Source organism: Mus musculus, chromosome 16, assembly GCF_000001635.26.
Source record: "Mus musculus strain C57BL/6J chromosome 16, GRCm38.p6 C57BL/6J".
In the NCBI taxonomy this organism is placed as follows: domain Eukaryota; kingdom Metazoa; phylum Chordata; class Mammalia; order Rodentia; family Muridae; genus Mus; species Mus musculus.
Genome location: NC_000082.6, coordinates 35310379 through 35332744, shown reverse-complemented (window position 1 = coordinate 35332744; position 22366 = coordinate 35310379). Strand labels below are relative to the sequence as shown.

Here is a 22366-nt window from a genome sequence, read left to right as displayed (position 1 = left end):
CATCCTCTGCTACCTATGCAGCTAGAGCCATGAGTCCCACCATGTGTTTTCTTTGATTGGTGGTTTAGTCCCTGGGAGCTCTGGGGGTACTGGTTGGTTCATACTGTTGTTCCTCCTATGGGGCTGAAAACCCCTTCAGCACCTTGGGTACTTTCTCTAGTTCCTTCATTGGGGACCCTGTGCTTCATCCAATGGATGGCTGTGAGCATCCACTTCTGTATTTGTCAGGCACTGGCCGAGCCTCAGGAAAGAGCTATATCAGGGTCCCATCAACAAGCTCTTGTTGGCCTCTGCCATAGTGTCTGGGTTTGGTGGTTGTTTATGGGATGGATCCCCAGGTGAGACAGTTTCTGGATGGTCATTCCTTCAGTCTCTGCTCTGAACTTTGTCTCTGTAACTCATCCCATGGGTGTTTTGTTTCCCCTTCTAAGAAGATTTGAAGTATCCACACTTTGGTCTTCTTTCTTCTTGAGTTTCATGTGTTTTGCAAATTGTATCTTGGGGTACTTCACTTCTTAAAGTCTGAACTTCATCTCCCCTTCCCTCCTAAAACTGCCTTAGAGCATCAATGAACATCTCTTGGACAATAGATTGGATACTGTGTAATTTTTATATGCAGATGTTTCTTGGCCTGTCTGTAGGTACCATTATTCACATATTCCTTCTGAAGCCCTCCCTCCCCACCCCCCTTCTAGTTGTCTTAGGTTATCTGCATATATCTTATTCTCTCACATCTGTCTTCCCCAATTTATGGCAGTAGCAAAATGAAAAAACTGCTCAGGAGATGCTGCTACCTGGCTTGATGATACTCCTGCATGGCCCTCGTTCGTTAGAGAGTAGGTATACTCTCTACCTACTGGTGCCTGCCATGGTGCCAAACGGAAGTGGGCTGCAAACTTTGCTTGCTGTACAGCGTATCTAGACTCTGTCTCACTGAAGTAACAAATAGCACACAGAATAATACTTTATCATGTGGTTAAATATCTTGTTTGCTCATCAAACTGGGAAATTGCCTTCTGTGGTCCATTTGCAGAATGAAGTTTGTTTGAAAACTCTTCTTAGAAAACAAGCCACAGATCCCAGGAAAGGGGTGAGGATAAAGCAGGGAAAGCAACACATTAGAACTTGTTGCCCACAGTAAATTGGCCCCGCACCAACCTACCTTTGTGCACGGTGCTTGCCTTATCTTCATTAAAAGAGACTTAGCACTTGCTTTTACCTTTTAAAAATATCTTCGGTCATTTTGAAATGATCAATTCATAAGCGGTATACTTTTATTATAAGATACATGTTCTAAGGCCAAAAAACAAGTTTTAGGAAATTAATAATTTATATTAGCTAGTTCATTTCTTGTTTTTGGTTTTTTTCAAGACAGGGTTTCTCTGTGTAGCCCTGGCTGTCCTGAAACTCACTGTGTAGACCAGGCTGGCCTCAAACTCAGAAATCCACCTGCCTCTGCCTTCCAAGTGCTGGGATTAAAGGCGTGCGCCACCACTGCCGGGCAGCTTGTTCATTTCTTAAGTACATTACCATCAACACATGAAAGTGGTAGCGATCTTGTTTTGAACATACCTTACTTGACCGGGTAAAGCTAGAATTTTCACTGTTTGGGTTTTGGTATTTTTGTTGTTGTTTTTGTTGTTGTTTTCGTTTTTGGTGAGGTTCCTCGTTTCATATGGAAGTGGGATTTGATAGTTATTCAGTTGTTAGTTGGTTTTATTCCTAAATCCCATTTGCTTTTTCTGAGGGAGGCTCAAGGACAGAGATGCTGTACAACAGGACTAGTTGTAACTTTCTCAACTGCTGAAACGCTATGGGATCAGGACTGTAGAGCGGCATTTGGTTTTCATAGCAGAGTCTAAAGGGAATGTATTGAAAGACCAGACATGGGCACAGAAGAAATTATGAAATGTTATTCTAGATTAGTAGTTTCTGCTGAACCTGAAGAACCTTCCATGAGATGTGGGTTTTGGGGTTTTTATTAACTCTTTGGGGAATCTTTTCTGCTGTGATGGCTGAATATAATTTGCAAAGACCTGAGCTTTTCCTTCGTTAACTTTCTGCCTCATTAACTTCATTGTTGGGCTTTTACACTTCAGTGGTTTAAATAAAGTAATAAAAATGTGGTTCTGTTGTTCTCTCTTTGCCAGTGTCCCTTTTGAAGCCTACTGATTATGTATTTAGTTGTGTTTTCATTTAGGCACAATTATAAAGCCTAATAACTATAAAATGATCATGAAGGGAAGTGATTGTATGACAGAATATTTTACTCTGTTGAAGCCTGAAAATTAAGGAATGCCTTTGTAAAGATGAAATGATCAATATTAGCTGGTGTGTTTTTGGTTTGGGCTTGTTTTAGTAACTTTTCTTCAAATGACCAAAGAGGACCAGTCTTTGCAGCTGTAAGACTGCATCCTATTGACTCGTTTGGGGTGATGACTAAATGTGGGCTTTCACATATAGCCAGCAGTGTTCATAGCCTTTAGTCCCAGATAAGGGGCTTTTGCTAAAAGCAAGCTATGGATATCCTTAAAAGTGTTTTCTAAACATTTTCAGAAAACATAGGAGTTTTGTATTTACTCTCCAAAGTCCTCTTTTGCAAATACTTGTACCACATTGCAAATTGTACACATATTTGGGCAGTAGTTTTGTTTTGTTTTGTTTTGTTTTGTTTTGTTTTGTTTTGTTTTCTAAGTGATTTACTGACGGATGCCAGTACTCTATAGCATTCTTGTACCTCAAATAGAAGTTAGAGGTGTCTACTAAAATGTACAAAAGCAATGTTAGTTCCATTTGACTTTTAGAATGGGACTTTTTATGTCACCAAACATTTTTGCATTTTAGAACAATATTTAAGCTTGATATTGTGGCACAATTTTAATCTACTGCAGAGAGGCATTGGATCCCTGAGGAAGCCATCCTGGTCTACAGATCAAGTTCCAGGGCAGCCAGTGCTACACAGAGAACCTTTGCCTACACACATTGTTTAATTACTGTTTACCTTCTAAGATACATTGTTTAAAGTTATTTACATTTGACTCATTTAAGTTGAACAATGATTTTCTGTCCACATAAGCTCAGCTAACAAGAGATACTGCTATTCATTTCTAACCATTCCTTTTCTTTTTCAGCCCATCAGCGACTAGAACCAGCAACTCTGTCAGGGATTGTGGCGTTTATCCTTAGTCTTTTATGTGGAGCTCTGAATTTAATTCGAGGCTTTCATGCCATAGAAAGCCTCCTGCAGGTACTGTGCTATTTTTGCAGTTTCTGGTGACTGGGTCTATTCACTCGACTTGTTACAGAAGTGATTTGAATTAGATTAGGTCTTAGTGTAATCTAAGTGCAAGTTCCAAGTCTGTTCTTACACCAGACCTTCTCTACTTTCTTCAAAATCAAAAGCCTGACCTCAGAGGCAAGCCTTGTGGGCATGCCTGTAATCTTGGTCCTTGGAAGGCTGAAGCAGGAGGCATACAGATGTAAGGCCAGTTGAAACCACATAGTGAGTTCCAGTCCAGCTTGGGTTATACAGGGAGACCCTGTCTCAAAAAAACAAACACAAACACAATCCCCCTCCCCCCAGAATATTTCTGGTTGGCACGTTCCTTTATTACCCATTCTTTCGGAGGCATTGGCGACAGGCACTGTGGTAGCATGAAGCTTTGTTAGCATGGACCTTGAATTCTCACAGCTCAAAGTTGAGTTAGGTAGGCAAAGGAGTCTCGGTGTAATACTAAGTTCTTAGAGCCGGGAGGGAAGAGTCCCTGTGATTCAGAAGAGCTGAGGAGAGAGGCTGAGCTGGTGTGAAGGAACACGAGGGCAGAGAAAGGTGGGAGCAGGAAGGTATGGACACGTCAGTAAGCTCTGCTGCTGCGCCTTTTGACCTTTTACAACCTGAGTTGGTGATTGGATAAGGGATGGATCCCCAGGTAGGGCAGTCTCTGGATGGTCCTCCCTTCAGTCTCTACTCCATACTTTGTAACTCCTTCCATGGGTGTCTTGTTCCCCCTTCTAAGAAGGATCAAAGTATCCACGCTTTGGTCTTCCTTCTTGAGTTTCATGTGGTTTGTGAATTGTATCTTGGCTATTCTGAACTTCTGGGCTAATATCCACTTATCAGTGAGTGTGTGTCATGTGTGTTCTTTTGTGATTGGGTTACCTCACTCAGGATGATATCCTCCAGATCCATCCATTTGTCTAATAATTTCATAAATTCATTGTTTTTTTTTTTTTATTGTGTTTGCTGACGGGAGCCTGATATAGCTCTCTCCTGAGAGGCTCTGCCAGTGCCTGACTAATACAGAAGTGGATGCTCACACTCATCCATTGGTCTGAGCATAGATAGGGTTCCCAATGAAGGAGCTAGAGAAAGGACGTAAGGAGCTAAAGGGGTTTGCAGCCCCATAGGAGGAACAACAGTATGAACCAATCAGTACCCCCCAGAGCTCCCAGGGACTAAACTACCAATCAAAGAGTACACATGGTGGGACTCATGGCTCTAGCTGCATATGTAGCAGAGGATGGTCTAGTTGGACATCGGTGGGAGGAGAGGACCTTCGTCTTGTGAAGGCTCTATGCTCTGTGTAGGGGAATGCCAGGGCCAGGAAGTGGGAGTGGGTGGGTTGGTGAATAGGGGGAGGGGGAAGGGGATAGAGGAAGAGGTTTTCGGAGGGAAAACCAGGAAAGGGGGATAACATTTGAAATGTAAATAAAGAAAATATCCAATTAAAAAAACCAAAAATCTGAGTTGCCTATTTATGGGCAGGGTCCTTGGTTTCTTCAGATTCTTCATTGTCCAAGGGAGTTTCTTCCAGGGCCTTTAGCTACCAGACTATATCTACTATATATAACCTATTCTCTTCCTGTGCTTTCTGAATCTCCTTTCTTAAAAGTCCAGCACATTTACATTTCAGATCTCACAGTTGTCTTTTTCTTTATTTCCATTCACTTTCTACCAAGAGTTCTTGACACTATCCATTATAAATCAAATCTCTCTCTCTCTCTTTCTCTCTTTCTCTCTCTCTCTCTCTCTCTCTCTCTCTCTCTCTCTCTCTCTCTCTCTCTCTCTGTGTGTGTGTGTGTGTGTGTGTGTGTGTACTATTTATAAAAACCTGCTCGGCATGCTATGTTCATGGTGCCATTCTACAGGTCCTCTATTTTCAGCCACCTAAAACCAACAGAAAGCAGATGACAGTGTTGGTCCCGACATCATGGGAATGCATGGGGCTTCTTTTTGTCAATTTCTCTTCTAAACAGTTCCTCACAGGCAAAGCCCCTACCCCTCTCAGTCAGTGGATGTTGGCTGTCATCCCTCTACCTTCTTGTCTCACCCCCTGCACTGCAAAGTTGGATTTATTCCAGTTTTCAGCCAGCTAGACATCCTGCCAACAAGAAGAAATGGACAATTTTGAAACTGCAGAGTGAAAAAGCTAATAAAATAGTCTTTAAAACATTTTATTGATGTAATAGGAAAAAAAAAAAAAAAGGTGGGATAGGTATAAAAAAGTTAACTTTCTAGATAAAGTAGCCCTGGGCAGAGAAAAAGCTTTACTCTCACAAAGCCTTGTTTACATCCTGACTGAAGAGGTGCCTCAGATCTTAGCACCTGTAAGTTAAAAATGCCTATAAGGTGCTTCCTGGCTCAGCCTGTTAAGGATTTCCTTTGGACACTCAGCTATCATGTCCTTGCCTGATCTGGCATTGATTCTTTTCCTTCCTCTTCTGGTTCATAACTGAAGAACTAAAGGAAGCTTTTGTGTACTACAGCCTTTCATGCTTTTGAAATGTTGCAACTGACTTCAGCTTTCCTTCATTGCTAATTGTTCTGTGTTTTCCCTCTGATTGGTAATACACTTGTCTGATTGTTGTGAGATGGTTTTAAGTTTCAGAAGCACAATCAGATCCAACTATTTGCTACTTAAATGTAATTGACTCTTTGTTCTGACATTTCTCAGCTTGTTTATATTTTTAAAAGACAACTTTATGACCTATCTTTCTTGGACACAGATGCAGAGATCTTTAGCAATATTAAACCAAATCTAGAAATGCGTAAAAATAATTATACAAGAACCAAGTGTGCAATGCTGATTTAATATTTGAAATCAATTACTGCTATCACTTCAACAATCTAAAGTAGAAATAATAGTCATATGATCACATCAGTAGATCTAGAAAGGAATTTGACAAAATCCAGAAAAATCTTCATGATAAAAACAAAATATTCAGACTATATCAACAAAAGGAAAATAAAAAACAGAAACAGTTTGAAGCAAACCAGGAGTAGAGGGAAATTTCTTCACCTTAATAAGGAAAACCCATTTCAAATCTCAAGCAACTAACATCTTTACTAACAAGAAACTAGACAACCTTTCCTCTAAGACAGAAACAAAGTAAAGATGCCTCCACTTAACTCTGCTGGGTGAGTCCTGTGTACTGGAAATCCTAACTGATGTAATAAAGTAAGAAAAGGAAAAAAATATATGGAAGGAAGAAATAAATTTGCAGATGGCACGATTCGCTATATAATGACTCCCAAGACCCAGCCAGAAGCTCCTGAAGCTATCGTGGTTGCATAACGGAGTAGGAGATTGGACTGTACAGACAATATTTAAATTCCAGCAACAACTGAATGTAAAAGTTCTAAAAAAGGAGGTACTTACAAGTAAATCTAAAACATATACAGGACCCATATGAAGTAGATTAGAAACTCTGACCAAAGAAATCAGAGATGAAATAAACAGAAAACGATTTCACATTTCTAAAGGAAAACTCAATATTGTTGAAGTGCCAGTTCTTTGTGTGCTAATGTGCAGGTTGAACATATCCCAGTCAAAATCCCAGCAAGTTATTTTGGAGATTCAATAAAGTGATTGCAAAGTTTATATGGAAAGCAAAAGACTCAGTACATAGAAAAACAAAACAAAAACAGAAGTTTTTATTCTGTATTCTCACTAACAAAACTCAAAATTTTATTTCTACCAACAGATGAGTGGGAGGTCTTTCCATACCAAGCAACTCTGCAGTCCCAGCGAGGTGTTTTACAGTTTAATTCAGTTTTAATGCTGTCTGCTTAGAGTTAGGACTCACACGTTAAGTCTCAGTCTCATGGGCTGCCCTTGCTTGAGATCCCAGTCCTATGGGAGATTGTTCAGATAACCATCAGCTGGCTGTAAGAGAGGTGTGTGCAACTCCTCATCTGGTGCAGCCATTTGTTAGCGCAGTTCTGCACGCAGACACATCTGGTGGCTGATTAGAAAGGCCATTTCAAAGGACACAGGAGAGTAAAGAGGTGCGTACATAGGGCGAGGTTAGAAGGGTTTAGACACGAGTCTCTGTTCTGGTGGAGCTGAGTTCATCTCCTCACAGGCCGAGGTGCTCACCAACCCAGCAGTTCTGCAAGCTCCATGGTCAGAGATTTGGGGAGGCTTCTCTCCTCTCTCCTCCTGGGAGATTGGGATAAAGACAAAAATTCCAGCCATTTAACCATGGCCTTTTCTGGTATCCAGCACTGATCTAGGAGGCTATCAGGAGTTGCTTCAGAACAAAAGCTGTCCTCCTTACACAGAAAATTCCAAGAGAGATGGGAATTCTGGGTCAAATCCTTCTATAACTCAGGAAACTAAATTCCTAAATCTTAGGGGCTCTCTATCAGGACTAGTGCCAAAGATGGCACCTTCATTTACAAGGGTTTAGGAGCCCTGTGTTAGGGCAGACTATTTATTACTACTTCATACTTTCTGATGAAAACAAAAGTTGGGCTCACATTGCCCATCTTTAAGATGTACTGTAAAACCACATATTTAAGACAGTATGATATTGGCAAAAGAATAAACAGTACATCACCATGACAGAATTGAAAGATAAGAGATAAATTTACATCCATGTAGCGACCTGATCTTTATCAAAAGAGCAAAAGCAAATCAATGGAGAATGGGCAGTCATTTTAACATGGTGCTGCAACACAAGAAAGCTACATGCCAAGGAATAAATCTGTAGATACTGCAAGTTGAGTAAACAGGAATTTAGAGTGGGTCATAGATCTAAATGTGAAGAACAAAACTTAAAATTTGTAAATTAAAAGAAGCAGCATAAGAGAACTCTGGTGTGAGCCTGGGGTCTGGGGATGAGTTCTTAGGTACAGCACCAAAAGTGTTGTGAAGGAAAAATATGCTGTTAGGCATCACTACATCTATCAATGTCTGTTCTGTGAGAGACTCTGCTAAGAGAATGAAAAAAGCCCCAGGTTAGGAAAAGATACTTGGAAACCTCCAGCCGTGACTCTCTAGGGCTGGAGAGATGGCTTTTCAGTAAAGAGCTTATTACTACTACTCTTCCAGAGGACCCAAGAGATGTTTGTCATAATGTACAAATAACTAACACATAAATAGGAAGAAATCTTTAAGGAGAGGAGAGGGTGATTCTAAAATACACCAAGAAATCTGAAAACTAAGAATGCAGATCAACCTGTTAACAGTGGTAAAAAAATCAGTAAAAAACCTCACCACAGAAGATACTGAAGGTGACAGACAGGCATGTGAGAAGATGCTGGACATTGTGTCATTAAAAAACTGCAAGTTTAAAATATGATGCCACTAAACACTTGTTAGAACATGCCCCAACTGTTGACAGCTGACACTTCCCAATGCTGATGAGGGTATGGAACAAGGGAACCCTCATTTGCTGCTAAGTGGGAGTGTAAAACGTTAACTGCAACTCTGGAAAACAGCTGGGCTGTTTCTCTCAGAGCTAAACAAAGCTTTACTCTCTCATCTGGTGATAGTGCTTTTAGGTGTCTCTCACCAAATAAGTAGAGCACTTTCAACATGTGGGTGTTTATATCAACTTAGTTATGATTTCAAGGGAACAGCTATGGAAGGTGAGTGGTAAACGGTAGTAATCCATACAGTAGACGACAACCATTCCGTGATAGAGGACACGGCTGGGAGTCACAAAAGACAGACAGACACCTCTAAAGTGCATGTTGCTTGATGAAAGCAGCTAGCATGAAAAACTACGTCCCGGACACTTTCTGCAAGAGGCAGACCTATAGACAGTAAGTTCTATAGTTATGCTGGGATGGGAAGTCCGAGATTCTCAGGGCCATGCAGTGGTGCTTTGTGACTTAGTGGTGGTGCTTGCCATTGTGCATTTGTCCAAGCCACAGAGCCTACAACAGGAAGAGAGGAAATTACCGGGTGGTAATATGTCAATACTGGCTCAGCATTTGTGGTGAATGTATCACACCAATTCCAGTTGTTACTAAAAACTGAGCCAGGAGTTGAGTATGAAGACTCTCTACTCAATTTTCTATATGACTATGGCTAATCTAAAAAAAATCTATCTTAGTTGGGTCTGTGGAATACTCCTTTAATATAGCACTTGGAAAGCAGAGGCAGGTGGATTTCTCTGAGTTCCAGGCCAGTCAAGGCTACATAGTGAAACCATGTCTCAACACACACTCTCTCTCTCTCTCTCTCTCTCTCTCTCTCTCTCTCACACACACACACACACACACACACACACACACACACACAAAAGCGTAGTTAAGAAGCCAAGAGTAAAACAAAGACTTTTTCTTTGGTGATCAGTCCAAGGAAAACTGGAAGGGAGACATGTTTCTTACCCCGAGCTTTGATATTTTGATGTTCTCCAGTGAGGTGCAACCCTACTTGGCAGCAGTTAAAAGTTCAACCTGTTGAACTTAGCCTGTTCTTAGAAGCATGATTAGGTAGGCTTCCTCTGCCTGTGGGGGTCTGCATAGGCCATGTGAGGACATTAATGCCCCAGTTAGAATGGAGCGTGGTTTAGGAATCTGATCTGTGTTTTAAGGTCTATATATAAATTCTGTGCCAGTTTGAGAATGCCAGTGAAATGCAGGTCGGGCCTATGGACCTTGTGTGTACTAGCCCCTGTCAACTTACTGCCCTTCCTCCATACGCAAATAGCAAGAATGGTCTGGTTGAATAACAGCATGTTCTAATCTGCATAAACAAGCTCTGCAAGGTTGGGAAGGTAATACACATGGTGGACTGGCAGATGGGGAACGAATGGAGAGGCAGCAAGGCTTCACTAAGTGCCTCTTCCTAGATGGTTCTTACTTTGAACCATGTAAAATTGCTCACCAAAACAACTGTTGGGCTAGGAGTAGAACTTTAATGCTAGAACAGTAGCCTAACAGTACGAGATCGCTCGGTTCAATCCTCAGCAATGAAAAACAGTTTCTCTAGGGTAAACAGAAGCAAAAAAAATAACATCTTTTGTTAATCCAGTTTAATAGGTAGATTCTTCAAGTACCAAAAATTCAGATACAGGTAAATCTTTTGTGTAACAATGACATGATGTTGGTCACTTTTTCTTTCCTTCAGAGTTATTCTTGTTCACAGTTTATACGGGATGAAAAGTCATTTTTTTGTCTTCACTAAAGCCTTTAGACTTGGTCTAGTCTCTTCTGGTTTCTCAGTGCATTTTGTGTTAGGAATAATCCCTTTAAATCACAAGTTAAATAGTTCTTCCTGAAGCTTTCTCTGAAGAATTTTGTACAAATATTAAGAATTATATAAGTGGAGTTATTCAGTTCTTGCTAGTGAAAGAGCTGAAAAATCAACAGCTTCCATAGTTCTATAAAACTTGATTTATAAAGTAAAGGGTTTATTTGTTGGGTGTGATAGCACATGCCTTTAGGATCTTTGTGAGTCCAAAGCAAGCCTGATATAGTGAGTTCCAGACCATTCAATACTATATAGTGATTCCCTGTTGTTAAAACAGGAAAAATAAGTAAAGAATTTATTGAAAATTATAACTTTAATCTAGTGGATGATATATTGTATATTTCCTGATTGTGAATAGTATAGTAGATAGGTACTAATTTAAAGTTTATAGTTTTATAACCTTGATTTGTAAATACTCTGAATAATAAGAATTATTATCTTCTAGTATGTTACTTTATGTTTGTGGCATGTTTAACTCTGCAGACCTACAGGAGTCAGCATTCCTGTGTATTGCCATTGTTGTTAAAGATCCCAGATAAGTGTGCTGGTGGAATGGCTCTGCTGGTAAAGGCTCTTGCTACAGGTCTAATTGCTGAGTTGGATTCCAGGACCCCTAGGATGGAAGGAGAGAACTGACTCTTGCAAGTTTTCCTCTGACCTCCATCTGTTTGCTGTGACATGTGTATGTGCATGCTTATATGTGCAACCATACGCAGACACAAAGTGTGAAGAAAATGAAAAAATAAGACTCAGCATAAGTTTGCTTATTCTAGATTAGTAACTGTTACTAAGAGTGATAGAATTTATTAAAATATGTGGCACCAAAGTTTTTCTTTGTTGTATGTGTGTATGTATTTCTCTCTTTCTTTCTTTCTTTCTTTCTTTCTTTCTTTCTGTCTGTCTGTCTGTCTGTCTGTCTGTCTGTCTATATCTATATCTATCTCTCTATATATATATTTATTTTTAAGTTGGTAAATCTGATTTCATGTTCAGAGTAATGTGTAAATTGGATTATTTGCACTTGCTTCCTAGCTTTGTTCTGAGTTTAGAGATGTTAATAAGGTTGTTGTGAGTTGACACCTCAGGAGTGTATAAGCTTTTATCACACTGTTTATAGTGCAGGGGTTCTTCTAACGATCAGTTTTGAAATGATGATAATTAGATCAAGGCGAAAGCAGAGCTACTTTTCATATGGAGTATTAGAAAATGAATCCTGTGACAATAACAGAAATGCTGCCCTGGAAGTCAGGAGACCTGTGATCTCTTTGCCAGTAACTAGCTCGTTGCAGATAGGATGCTGTGGGTCTCATATTGAAGTGTGCAGGATGGAGGCTTAGACTCCACATGCCCAAGGACTAGAGAGCACTAATGCCCTAGGGTCCTCAGACTCGAGAGTTGTTTGCAGTACTTACTACAAAGCAGAAATGAGTTAAGAAATAAAAAATACAGCTTGTGAATAAAGATTTAAGCACAGACTGCCTCTGGAAACATGCTTTGAGGTATTGTAAAATCAATTAAGAAAGATTTCAAATGGCAGTGTACTCTCAGAAAAAAAAAAAAAAAACCTGTTACATTATAGGACCAGTAATTAGGTCCTGTGATATGTTGAAAGGCTATATATTCTTTCACATATTCTGTGGTTGATGTATTTACCATGTTAGAAAGTGTTTATGACTCAACCAAAATACTAAAGAGCAGCATGCAAAAGTATAGGTTCATTTCTTTGGGGATGGAGAGTGGAGAGGTAGAGAGAAAAAGCCAGAAACACTCGGAAAGGTTAACAATCATTGTTCCTTTATATAAGAACAACATGGACTTCTTTGTATAGTGTGCGTGCGTGTGTGTGTGTGTGTGTGTGTGTGTGTGTGTGTGTGTGTGTGTGTGTACGCGTATTTGTGTTTTGAGACAGGCTTTCTCTATATAGAGCTGGCTGTCCTGGAACTCACTGTGTAGACCAGGCTGGCCTTCAACTCAGAGATCTGCCTGCCTCTGTCTCCCAAGTGCTGAGATTAAAGGCGTGCGCCACCACTGACTAGCTTGAACATAAACTTTTATAATTGGGAAAAAGGACTTAAAAAAATAAGCAGTTTAATTCAAGCCTTTGAATTAAAAACGTAGAAACTGTTGAACTGCCTGCTTCTGGGGCAGAACTGGCCTGAGCATCCTAGGGGGATTAATAGTTTCTGTTCCAAGATCTCACTAGCATAAGCCACTCTGCCTTGTGGCCTGTTCTGTACTCAATCAACTGCACTAAAGCAATTTGCTTTTCTTTCTATTGTATACCGATCCTTCCACCCACATGGGCAGAGAGAGGCACATTTGGTGGCACAGTCTTGTAATGCCAGCACTTAGGAAGCTGAGCAAGGGGATTGAGCATTTGAGGCCAGCCTGGGCTACATCATGAGATCCTGTAGGAAAAAGAAAATTATTTTTCCTAAAATAAGAGGTCTAGTGTAATGTCCCTGCATGGAAGAAAAACACTCCTCCTTCCTTGGTTTTGTGTACTGTTCGTCCACACAGTGAAGGAAGTTGAATGCCGGTACTTGCTAGGAACAAAGGACAAGTGTATGGTTCTCTATTCTCACAGGCTCTGGCTATTCTTCCTTACTGTTTTCTAGCTCAGTGACATTATAACCAGGCCTGATCTTTCTTTTGGGGATTTAGCACACTCTAGTGGACAGTAGCTTTTCAGTCACCACAGTTTTATTTATCATGCCAAGTTACTTTATTAGGCAATTCATTTATGTGCTTCCGGGGAGTAGAGCTTGTCAGATTGTATTTAAGTGGTGAGCCTCACGAGCAGGGGGAGCTTGCTCACTGCCAGGGTGGAGTGCATTTTCATGTGGCTTTACTGGAAGAAGAGGTTTTCTGTATTGTGAGGAAGCTAGCTTTTCCTCGGTGCTTCTCATCATCCCTGGGGTGACAGGCTGCTGATAGGTGAAGTTAAGACACAGAGAATGCAGGCAGTTTTCTTCAATGTCCCATTCCTCTGCCTTTTAAATTTAAATGTATCTGTATGCATGGGTGTTTTGTCTGCATGTATGTCTCTGTACCACTTGTGTGCCTGCCTGGAGAACATGAAGGTCAGGAAGGAAGCACTGGATCCCTCGCACCTGGACACATTGTCAGTCCCCATGTGGGTGCTAGGAATTGCACCTCTGTCCTCTGGAGAGGGAGTCAGTACTTTTAGCTGCTGAATCAGATCTCCAGTTACTCCTCGCTCCCTGCCTTACCATGTGTTCTATATTTCTATTTTTTATACACCACTTTGTAAAATGTTTGAGTGTGTATAAACATAAACATATCCTATCCTGGTAGATTGTTTTTGGCTTTTTTTTTTTAAGTAAGTACTGCCAATCAAAAGGTAATCTTGATTTGTTTTTTACAGAGTGATGGTGAGGATCTTAATTACATTATTGCATTTTTCCTTGGGACAGCAGCCTGCCTTTACCAGGTAGGTTTCCTCCCATTTGTAACAAACACTTCCCCATTGCTATTTGTTTCAGATGTCGGGTCTCATAATTGCCTGTGTGTTTAAAATACATAAAAATGGTGTCTGAGTTATTTGCCTCTCCTATAATTTGGTCTTCTGTTATCTTTGTAACCTACACGTCAATCTTGAGTTGTAGGCAGATGTTCACAGTGGACTTAGTCCTAACCCTTTCTCTGTGGTGGGTTATCAGGGGTGCCACGTCATGTGCCTGCGGCAGAAAGGCTACTTCTCAGTTGTCTAGTGAGAACGAGAGGATTTGTGCTCTGGAGGAAGCCATTAATAAGGAGTGACACAGCAAAGTAATATTTTAGGATTTTTAAGTAGGCATGACTTTTCAGTAGAGGCGAATAGGATGGATTGTAAACAGAAGGACTGGCAGTTAGGAAACCAGTTGGGAGATGATTCTAGCAATTCAGATGGAAAATAAAGGGAGCGTGAAGTTTGGCAATAGCAGCAAGGCCGTGAAAGAAATACTGCCACTGAGAAGGAAGGCCAGTGAATGTGTAGACGACTCGGGGTGGGGGTGGGGGCAGGTTCTGTGCCTGGCCAGTAGGGAGATCAGTCTCAGGAGAGATGGGAAGAATGGCCATGGCAGTGAGGAATACTCAGGAATAACTTTGTTAGACCATAAGGAGCAAACAGGGTCCACTGACCCAACCTTTATAAGTGGCGTGTTCCTTTGGCGTCTATGGGAAAAAGAAAGAAAAGGTAGGACTATTTAAAGCTCAGTGTGGACCTAAGACTACCCAAAATTTAGTAGGACGCCGGGGGAAAATACTTTGATAGGTATTTGAGCTCTACACAAACATACATTATACATTTTAGTTTTAGTGGCTTCACTTTAAAATCTTTAAACTTTCTTAATGTTATCTTTAGAAGTCTTATTAAATTTGACAGGTTTCAAATGACACTTCATACAGGTAATGTGACGCCATGTGTTTGATAGTGGAACACAGTGTGCTTCAGTTTGCACAGTGTTCTCTTGAGGGTTTCCCACTTTAATCCTACACCCTGTCATATAAGATTATTGTCTCATTTATAAAAATGAGGACAGAAGGACTCAGTACTGTTCTGTGGCAGCATAACAGGAAAAGGGAGGAGCCGAGGCTACTGTTGCAGAGTTAGAGCACAGGTTCACTCCCCTATAGCATGCCACCTCTGTGCCCAACCAAGTCACTAATCCTGCTTCTTTTTCTTTTTAAATTGTTTGTTCGTGATCGAGTGCTGCAGCACCATTTCTTTATCAGACTGCTTTCTTCCACGGAATTGCTTTTGCACCTCTATATGAACTCAGTTGGTGTATTTTGTGAGACTTTCTGGGTTCTGAATTACGTTAGTTTGGTCTATTATCCTTCTACCACAATCATATGGTCTTTATTACCCTAGCTATATACCACCTTAAATTCAGTTTTCCTAATAGTTACAGAATGATTCACATTTTCTATTTCAGCAGATGAAATTATGGTAGTTTGGGGGTTTTGTGGAAGTGGTCTATTTTATCTAATTTATATGTATAGAGTTGGTAGTCATATCTCTATTCCTTTGGTGTCTGCAATGTTTATGATAGTGTTTCTTTTCTGATGTTGGTAATTTATATTGTCACAGTTGGTCCTGTCAGTTTCTATGTCACTGTTTGAACCAGCTGTTCAGTCCATCAGGGTTTTTGTTTTGTTTTGGGGTTTTTGGGGTTTTTTTTTTTGTTTTTTTTTGTCCCTCTTCTGTTTTTCTGTTTTCAATTTTATTGATTTCTGCTCTTGTTAGAAGTTAGAAGTTGACCTTTCTAGGTTTCATTTCAGTTCTGGTTTTGTCTCACATGTTTTAAAGCTATGTGGTTTTAGTTCATGCAAATTTAGGATTGCTCTGTTGTCTTGGCAGTTTTACTCATGTGTCATCATTTTCTTTGCTTTGAAGTGTTTTTATATTTATACTTTTCCTTTTTTGATTAATGTACATGACATATTCTTTTTCATCTTTTTACTTTTAATTTGCCTCTGTTATTTGATGCAATTTTCTGATAATGAAATTGGTTTTTTAGTCTACTTTGCTAATCTCTTTCTTTTGGTTGCTGTATGTAAGCCATTTACATTTAATATAATTATAGATATATTGGGCTTTCTTTTTGTTCTATTTTCATTTTTTAATTTTCTTTTTTCTATGTTTCTATAGTTTATTTGAGGTTTTAAGAATTCCACTTCAATATTATCTATAGTATTTAAAAACCTGATGGATTGTAAAGTGGTTCCTGACTATAGGTAACAAACAATAGATACTTGTCATAGTCTGCTGTTGTTACTTCGTTTACTGAGATATAGACACATTATCTCCCTAGATGTTCTATTGTCCTCCTCTATTTATAAAACTTTCATTTTCCCCATATATTCCAGAACATGTCAGACACTTGTAATACATTTTTTTCAACTGTGAAACATAAACTTAAAAGGAAAAGACCACCTGTCATACCTAGTCACAGTGTTGCTACCGTTGGTTTTTCTTTCTGAATATTTCAAGTTTTTTCTTCTTTTGTTTTCTTTTTTGGCTTAGAGTAAAATTTTAGCTGTGTAATATGTTTCATCAAGGTGATATCAACAGCGCTCATTGCAAGGCATCTTTTTTCTTCGTTGCCTGTGAAAACTTGAGTCATCAATTAAATTTTAATACAAGAAAAACTTTTCGTTACAGTAGAATTCCAATTAATGAATGTAGAAAGAATGATGGAGATAAAACGTCACTATTAAATCACCATTAAGCAAACACCACTGTAATAACTGAGGCAGGCAGAGGGTGGCATACATTCCCATCAAGGGGTCCAAGTTGACAGCACTGATAAAACATACTGCCTGGCACCTCTGTGTTGTTCTTGGCAAAATTACATATGCTTAACTCAATCTTGGAACACTGGACACATCCAAATTGAGGAACACAGCTCCAGCATAACTGATGAATATTTATCAGGTCTGTCAAGGTCATGACTGAGAAGTTATTACAGATTGGAGGAGACGTGACCGCTAAGAGTAGCACAGAATCCTGGGTGGGAAAAAGGTCCCTAATGGGACACTGGACAAAATCAAAGCCCATCAGTTAGCAATCCTCACTGTGATCACGTCCTGGTGTGATGACTGTTCTGTGGTGGCTGTGGAAACAGTACAGCTCTGCTATTTCAAATCTACTCCAAGTCCAAAGTTTATTCAAAAGAAAACTCATGTCTTTAAACCTTTATTTCACAGTGAAAATCACTCTCTTAAAATAAATGCTTTTATTTGTGGCATATAGATAGCAATAGGGTTTTTTTTTGGTTTGTTTTTTTTAACAGCAGGCAGGGTCTTACTGTATAGTTCTCTGGCTTGCCTGGAACTTTATAGGCCATGCTAACCTACAGAGATTCTCCTGCCTCCAAGTGCTGGGATTAAAAGCATCACTCTGGTGTGCATTCTTCAGTTTTAAATATGGACTAATCTTCACTCGTGAAAGAACTAATGTTTGGCAAGAACTCCCTTACCTCCCATTCTGAAGCCTGGATACAGTTCACAGAAACTACCGCTGCTTTTCAGAGACTTCACGAGTGTATACAAATCCCTTACTTCCCAGATAGTAGATTTCAGGCACATTCTTGAAAAGGATCCATTCAGTCATTAAATTTTGTACAGCACTTATTATGTACTTGGCACTATTCTAGACTCTGGAGATGAGCAAATGCACAGGAGCTGTAGGTGACAAGCAAAATAAGCATGTTTATAACGTGGGAAAATGAAGGATAAAGGGGACAGTACTAGGGCTGGTGGGTGGGGGATGCTACCTTTACTGTCTCACTGAAAGAGCACTCACTGTCATTCTTTGTCCCCTTTCCTACTTTCTAAGCTATAACTGCTTTAAGCTAAATGATGAAGATATGCTAATATCACTCTGTCCCTTCAGTGGAGACCCAACAATGCAATGGCTTTGTTTCTGTCACAGCTGAGGAGCAAGACCCAACTCCTGCAGCTCCTCACTATCCCCCAGCCTCAGCCACATTCTACCCCCCACCCCACCCCCGCTGTTTCTCACACCTCAGACTTGTTGTTTTCTTTACCCCTCAGACTCCAGTTGTGGGAGCGTCCATCTTCCTCAGCTGTTGGCTGGTGTTTCTGTGCTTTCCTGGGTTCACTGGCCCAGGGGCTGAGAGCTCAGCAGTGTATCTATCCTGTTCCCTGCTAGGGTAGAGAATTTCTGAAGTCTGTCTTACAAGGGAGTCACCGGGCTGTACTTCCATTCAACATATGATGAAGAATGTTTTTCTTCTGAAAACGAAAGACAGAGAAGGGAAAATCTGTTTCCCTTTCGAGCCCTGGAACTCCCGTGACTGAATTTCTCCAATAGCTTACATTCTCTTTTTCTTCTCTAGGAACTTCCTTCATTTTCTTCTCATGTTTTATTCTACTCTGTTACATATCTAGCTCTTTTCCTGTAACCTAACCAACTCTGATTTTTATGTTTTGAACAGTGTTATTTACTTGTGTACTACACCAGCTGGCGGAATGTCAAGTCATTTCTGACTTTCGGCTTAATCTGTCTGTGCAACATGTATCTCTACGAACTGCGCAACCTCTGGCAGCTTTTCTTTCATGTGACTGTGGGAGCGTTTGTTACACTGCAGATCTGGCTGAGGCAAGCCCAAGGCAAGGCTCCTGACCATGATGTCTGACATCTCCCTTCGGATGATTTGCCTTTGCCTTCAGGGGAAGAAGGAGAGGACATAAATTTGCTGCCAGTGTGATGAAGAAACCAGTCACCACACCAGAGAAGCTCTGCTTTCTTTCTCTGCCCATCTTCCCGTTTTGTTTTACAAATCAGCCTGTGAGCGTGTGAGACCTGGTAAGAAAACTTCCACAAGGATCCTTCCTACAGTGGAATGTCAGGCCATCACAGCAGAAGTTCAGAATCACCTGAAGACCTGGCAGGCAGCACTGAATCCTCACCAGAGAGTTAAGCAAAGCTTAGTCCTGGGACGTGCTCTGAGGACCAGGCAGAAATGCTGCAACCTAAGTTTGCCTTTGTGAGGCATTAGTGTAGACCAATGAAGAAGATGCTGCAGCAATTGGAAAGCTACGATCTAAGACAGCCACTGTACTAAGTGTCAGATTATTGGCACAGTTGTAGTATCGAGAGTTTATGAAGCCTAGAATGGCATGGAATTGATTTTTTTTACTTTTTCTGTTTCTGCCACCTTTTAACTCTGGAGATCACCTGGTGTGGGAGAGGGCTGTGATGTACATCTCTACAATATCACAAGTCCTGACAACACAGTGATAACGTGTTTTCTTTCTAGACCATGTTTATCATTTCTTTTGAAATCACTAAAAATACATGATTCATTTGACTATTGTGGTCTTCCAAATTCTTATCATTTGGGTACTATGTATACTATTATTTGCTTAGTTTCTAACCTTTAAGATCATAAAGTATTTAACAAAGAAAGGAGCCCCTACTCCAAGTGGAAAATGAGTTATCAGTTTGCCAGCACACAATGAAATGCTAAGTTCTCACAAGGTACTGATACCCACCAGGGCTCTAGACCCAAGTAGCACATTCATTGTAATAGTGAAAGGTGTTGCCTGGCACCAAAATGAGAGCCCTGTGGGATACTCCAAGGATAATGGAAAACTGCAAAGGCAATGGCTTTTTCATGGTGGCACAGCACTGGTTAGTTATGGTTACACCCAGAACCAGTTCATTTGTTCCAGAGCTGCTGAGTGTGAGAAATGAGACGTCCCCTGACAATTCCGTTTACTTAATGGTTTGGGGAGGTAACTGGTATCCAGAAGAAATAACACTCTTATAACCTTGGAAGATTATTCAAGCCATTTTGAATTCATGATAGAGAAGCACAGCTTGATTCTATTTGCAAAAATGTACAAGTCTACTGGTTTGGAGCCATCATGAATGATTTGCCTTTGTTTTTAAAGAAAAGATTCCAAACAAGGACTGCATAGGATTCTGGTAACTTTATATCATCCCTCAAAACAATGGGCCTTGGTATGTAGTCCCTTCAGGGGCTGTAATTACTTGATAGGAGGAGTCACTGAACTGCCTCATCTCTCTAACCCATTGTGTGGACACTTGCAAAAGTGGAAGATACCTGGAACCTTCACTGCCCCTCCATCTTAGAAAAATAAGGTAGAAGGTAGGCAGTAAGTGGGTTTATGATGTCCATGGTTTATTTAAAACAAACTCCAAGTCTGTCTAGATTTCTGTGGTAACAAAGCTGCTAACAAAGTTGTCACGTACCTTCTGAGAGCAGCCCCGAGCGAGGCACCACATGGACTGTGTTTGGCATTGTATACCTATTGAGCCTTGTAAGTAAAGTGGTTCAACTTAGGAAGGCTTTCTGAGCTAGTGGGTAGAGCAGAAGAGATTCCTCATGATAGTTAATCAACCAGGAAATGTGGGCTTTCTGATTAATTGTGGCTTTACTACATCTCCGTATTTGATAGCTCTCTTACTGGTTTGATTCAAAAGCTACCTCAGCATCACTGTGTTGTGTTGCAGTGTTTAGAATTTGAGTCTGTTCAGCAGGGGCACTTGAAAAAAAAATCACCATTTATTTCTAAAAGCTTGTTTTTCTGTTTGTGTTTTACCAGCTGTTTTGGGTTAAGAGAGTGTTTATATCTTAATGAAACAGCTATAAGTAATCTTTTCTGTATCCCACTGCCATCTTTCATTCTTTAGAATGTGCATCCCTAAGAGGGAACATAATTACCTTGATGTTGTCCAAGAATCTCTAGGCTTGTCAGGGTCCTAGAGAGCCTCTTCAGTGTCTAAGCTGTAGCACTGATAGCAGCTTCCATTTGAAGTGCGCCTTTACTCCCAAGCATTCGCTCCCTCGGGGTCCTCGTGAGGTGTGTGTGGCTGTGCTGGAGTAATCAGATCCCCACTTACGTGTCACATAGCTAAGTACACGTGCGCTAATTGCGCACCAGGCTCTGTGACCAGTGTGGGACTAATGAAAGGACTCTGTGACAACAGTCTTCCCAGCATGTGTCAATGGATGTTTATCTTAATTTAGTTCTGAAATGCTGCCTGTTTACTCTGCCAAGAACAGACACTCTGTCATAATCTAAAAGTATTTGCTTACTTTATTGGTCTGGGTTTGAAATGTATTCATACTGAGTCTTTTCCCTGAAAGAACAACATGCCAAGAAAAGTCACAAAAGATGGTGTTGTTAAAAGCTGAACAGAAAGGGAGACAGACCAGAGCAGTGACATACAATGGGGAGCTACAGCTGCCACTGTGGCTCGGAGGGTGTGAGTCGGTGTCCAGAAGCTAGGGTCAGAAGGGAGCAAGTTAGACAGGGCTCTGTCAAAGATGAAACACATTCCAGATAAGGTCTCTTGTACTGATGAATTTGGTAAAAATGTTCTCACTTGGGGTCCTGGGAAGTGCTAAAATGAGCAGAACTCTTAAATAGACATTGTATTTGCATATTGTGCAGATTATCTGTTTGTCACAGGTTTCCATTTCTGTGTGTATGCATGCATGTGTGTTTGTGCATATGTGTGTGTAAGGATTTTATTTTGTTCCTATAATTAAGAATTCTTGCCCTGAGCTAAGAACAAGTACCTATTAAAGCATGAAAGTCCATTTGAGACGAATGAATCATGGAGAACCTTTGCCCACTTTTGTAATTTATAAAGCAAATGTGCTAATCCAGTTTAACACAATTATTTTTGCAATGTAGGGTTTTTTAACAGCAGACTCAAGTCTGCAAAAGTACATTTTGGTTAGGCCATGTCAGGAATGTCTCTCAGCTGTGGCTTTGCCCAGGCTCCACAGAGGTCAGGAGCTTGACCTCTGAGGTGCAGACCCAGGGTGACTCCTCTGTGCTCCTGTAGTATGCTGACCTCCAAGTGAATACTTACTTGGCCTTTTTTTCCTCCAGAAGGCTTAACCTAAGGACATACTCTAAACTGCTGGATTTCCAGGGGAGCATGGGGGAGTGTGTGCTTATCACTTGTTATTTAACAATCGAGAGTCACGTTGTGAGAGCTGCCATGGAGTGTTTGGTTAAAGAACAAATAAATGATCTCAGAAGCATCCACCACTTAGACCAAAGTTGAACACTTAGCCTCACCACAGATCACAGGTCATTCTGTGTCATGGTCAGGGTTTCTTAGTCTTTTTCTGCACTTCTTGAGGAAGTGGAATCTTAAAAACTGCAGTAAGTAGAACCTGTTCTGTTGTTTAAGTTGGATTTAATAATATCCTCATTAAAAATCAGCAAGGGAATCCCCTGCAACCCTCAGAGTTCTGAATGGATTGATGAGGACCAGGCAGGCAGGAGTGCAGTAAAAGTCTGTAACTGCCACTTGGTGAGAGGAGCCACTTGGTGAGAGGCATTTGGTCATGTTCACT

General features: G+C 40.5%; 1 protein-coding gene across 4 annotated transcripts in view; it reads left to right on the top strand.

Annotated features, from left to right (window-relative positions):
- Sec22a (SEC22 homolog A, vesicle trafficking protein) overlaps positions 1-21614 on the top strand; it is a 52799-nt gene extending 31185 nt beyond the window's left edge. For 2 of the 4 annotated variants that reach the window (XM_006522234.4, XM_030249152.1), the window contains exons 5-6: positions 3132-3247; positions 18458-19336. In XM_006522234.4, coding sequence (XP_006522297.2) covers positions 3132-3247; positions 18458-18658 — 317 coding nt within the window. In that variant the 3' untranslated portion in view covers positions 18659-19336. Of the gene's footprint in view, positions 1-3131; positions 3248-13875; positions 13942-18457 lie in introns of all 4 variants that reach the window. The other 2 variants (NM_133704.4, XM_006522235.3) reach the window with 2 other exon arrangements.
- The last annotated feature ends 752 nt before the right edge of the window (positions 21615-22366 follow it).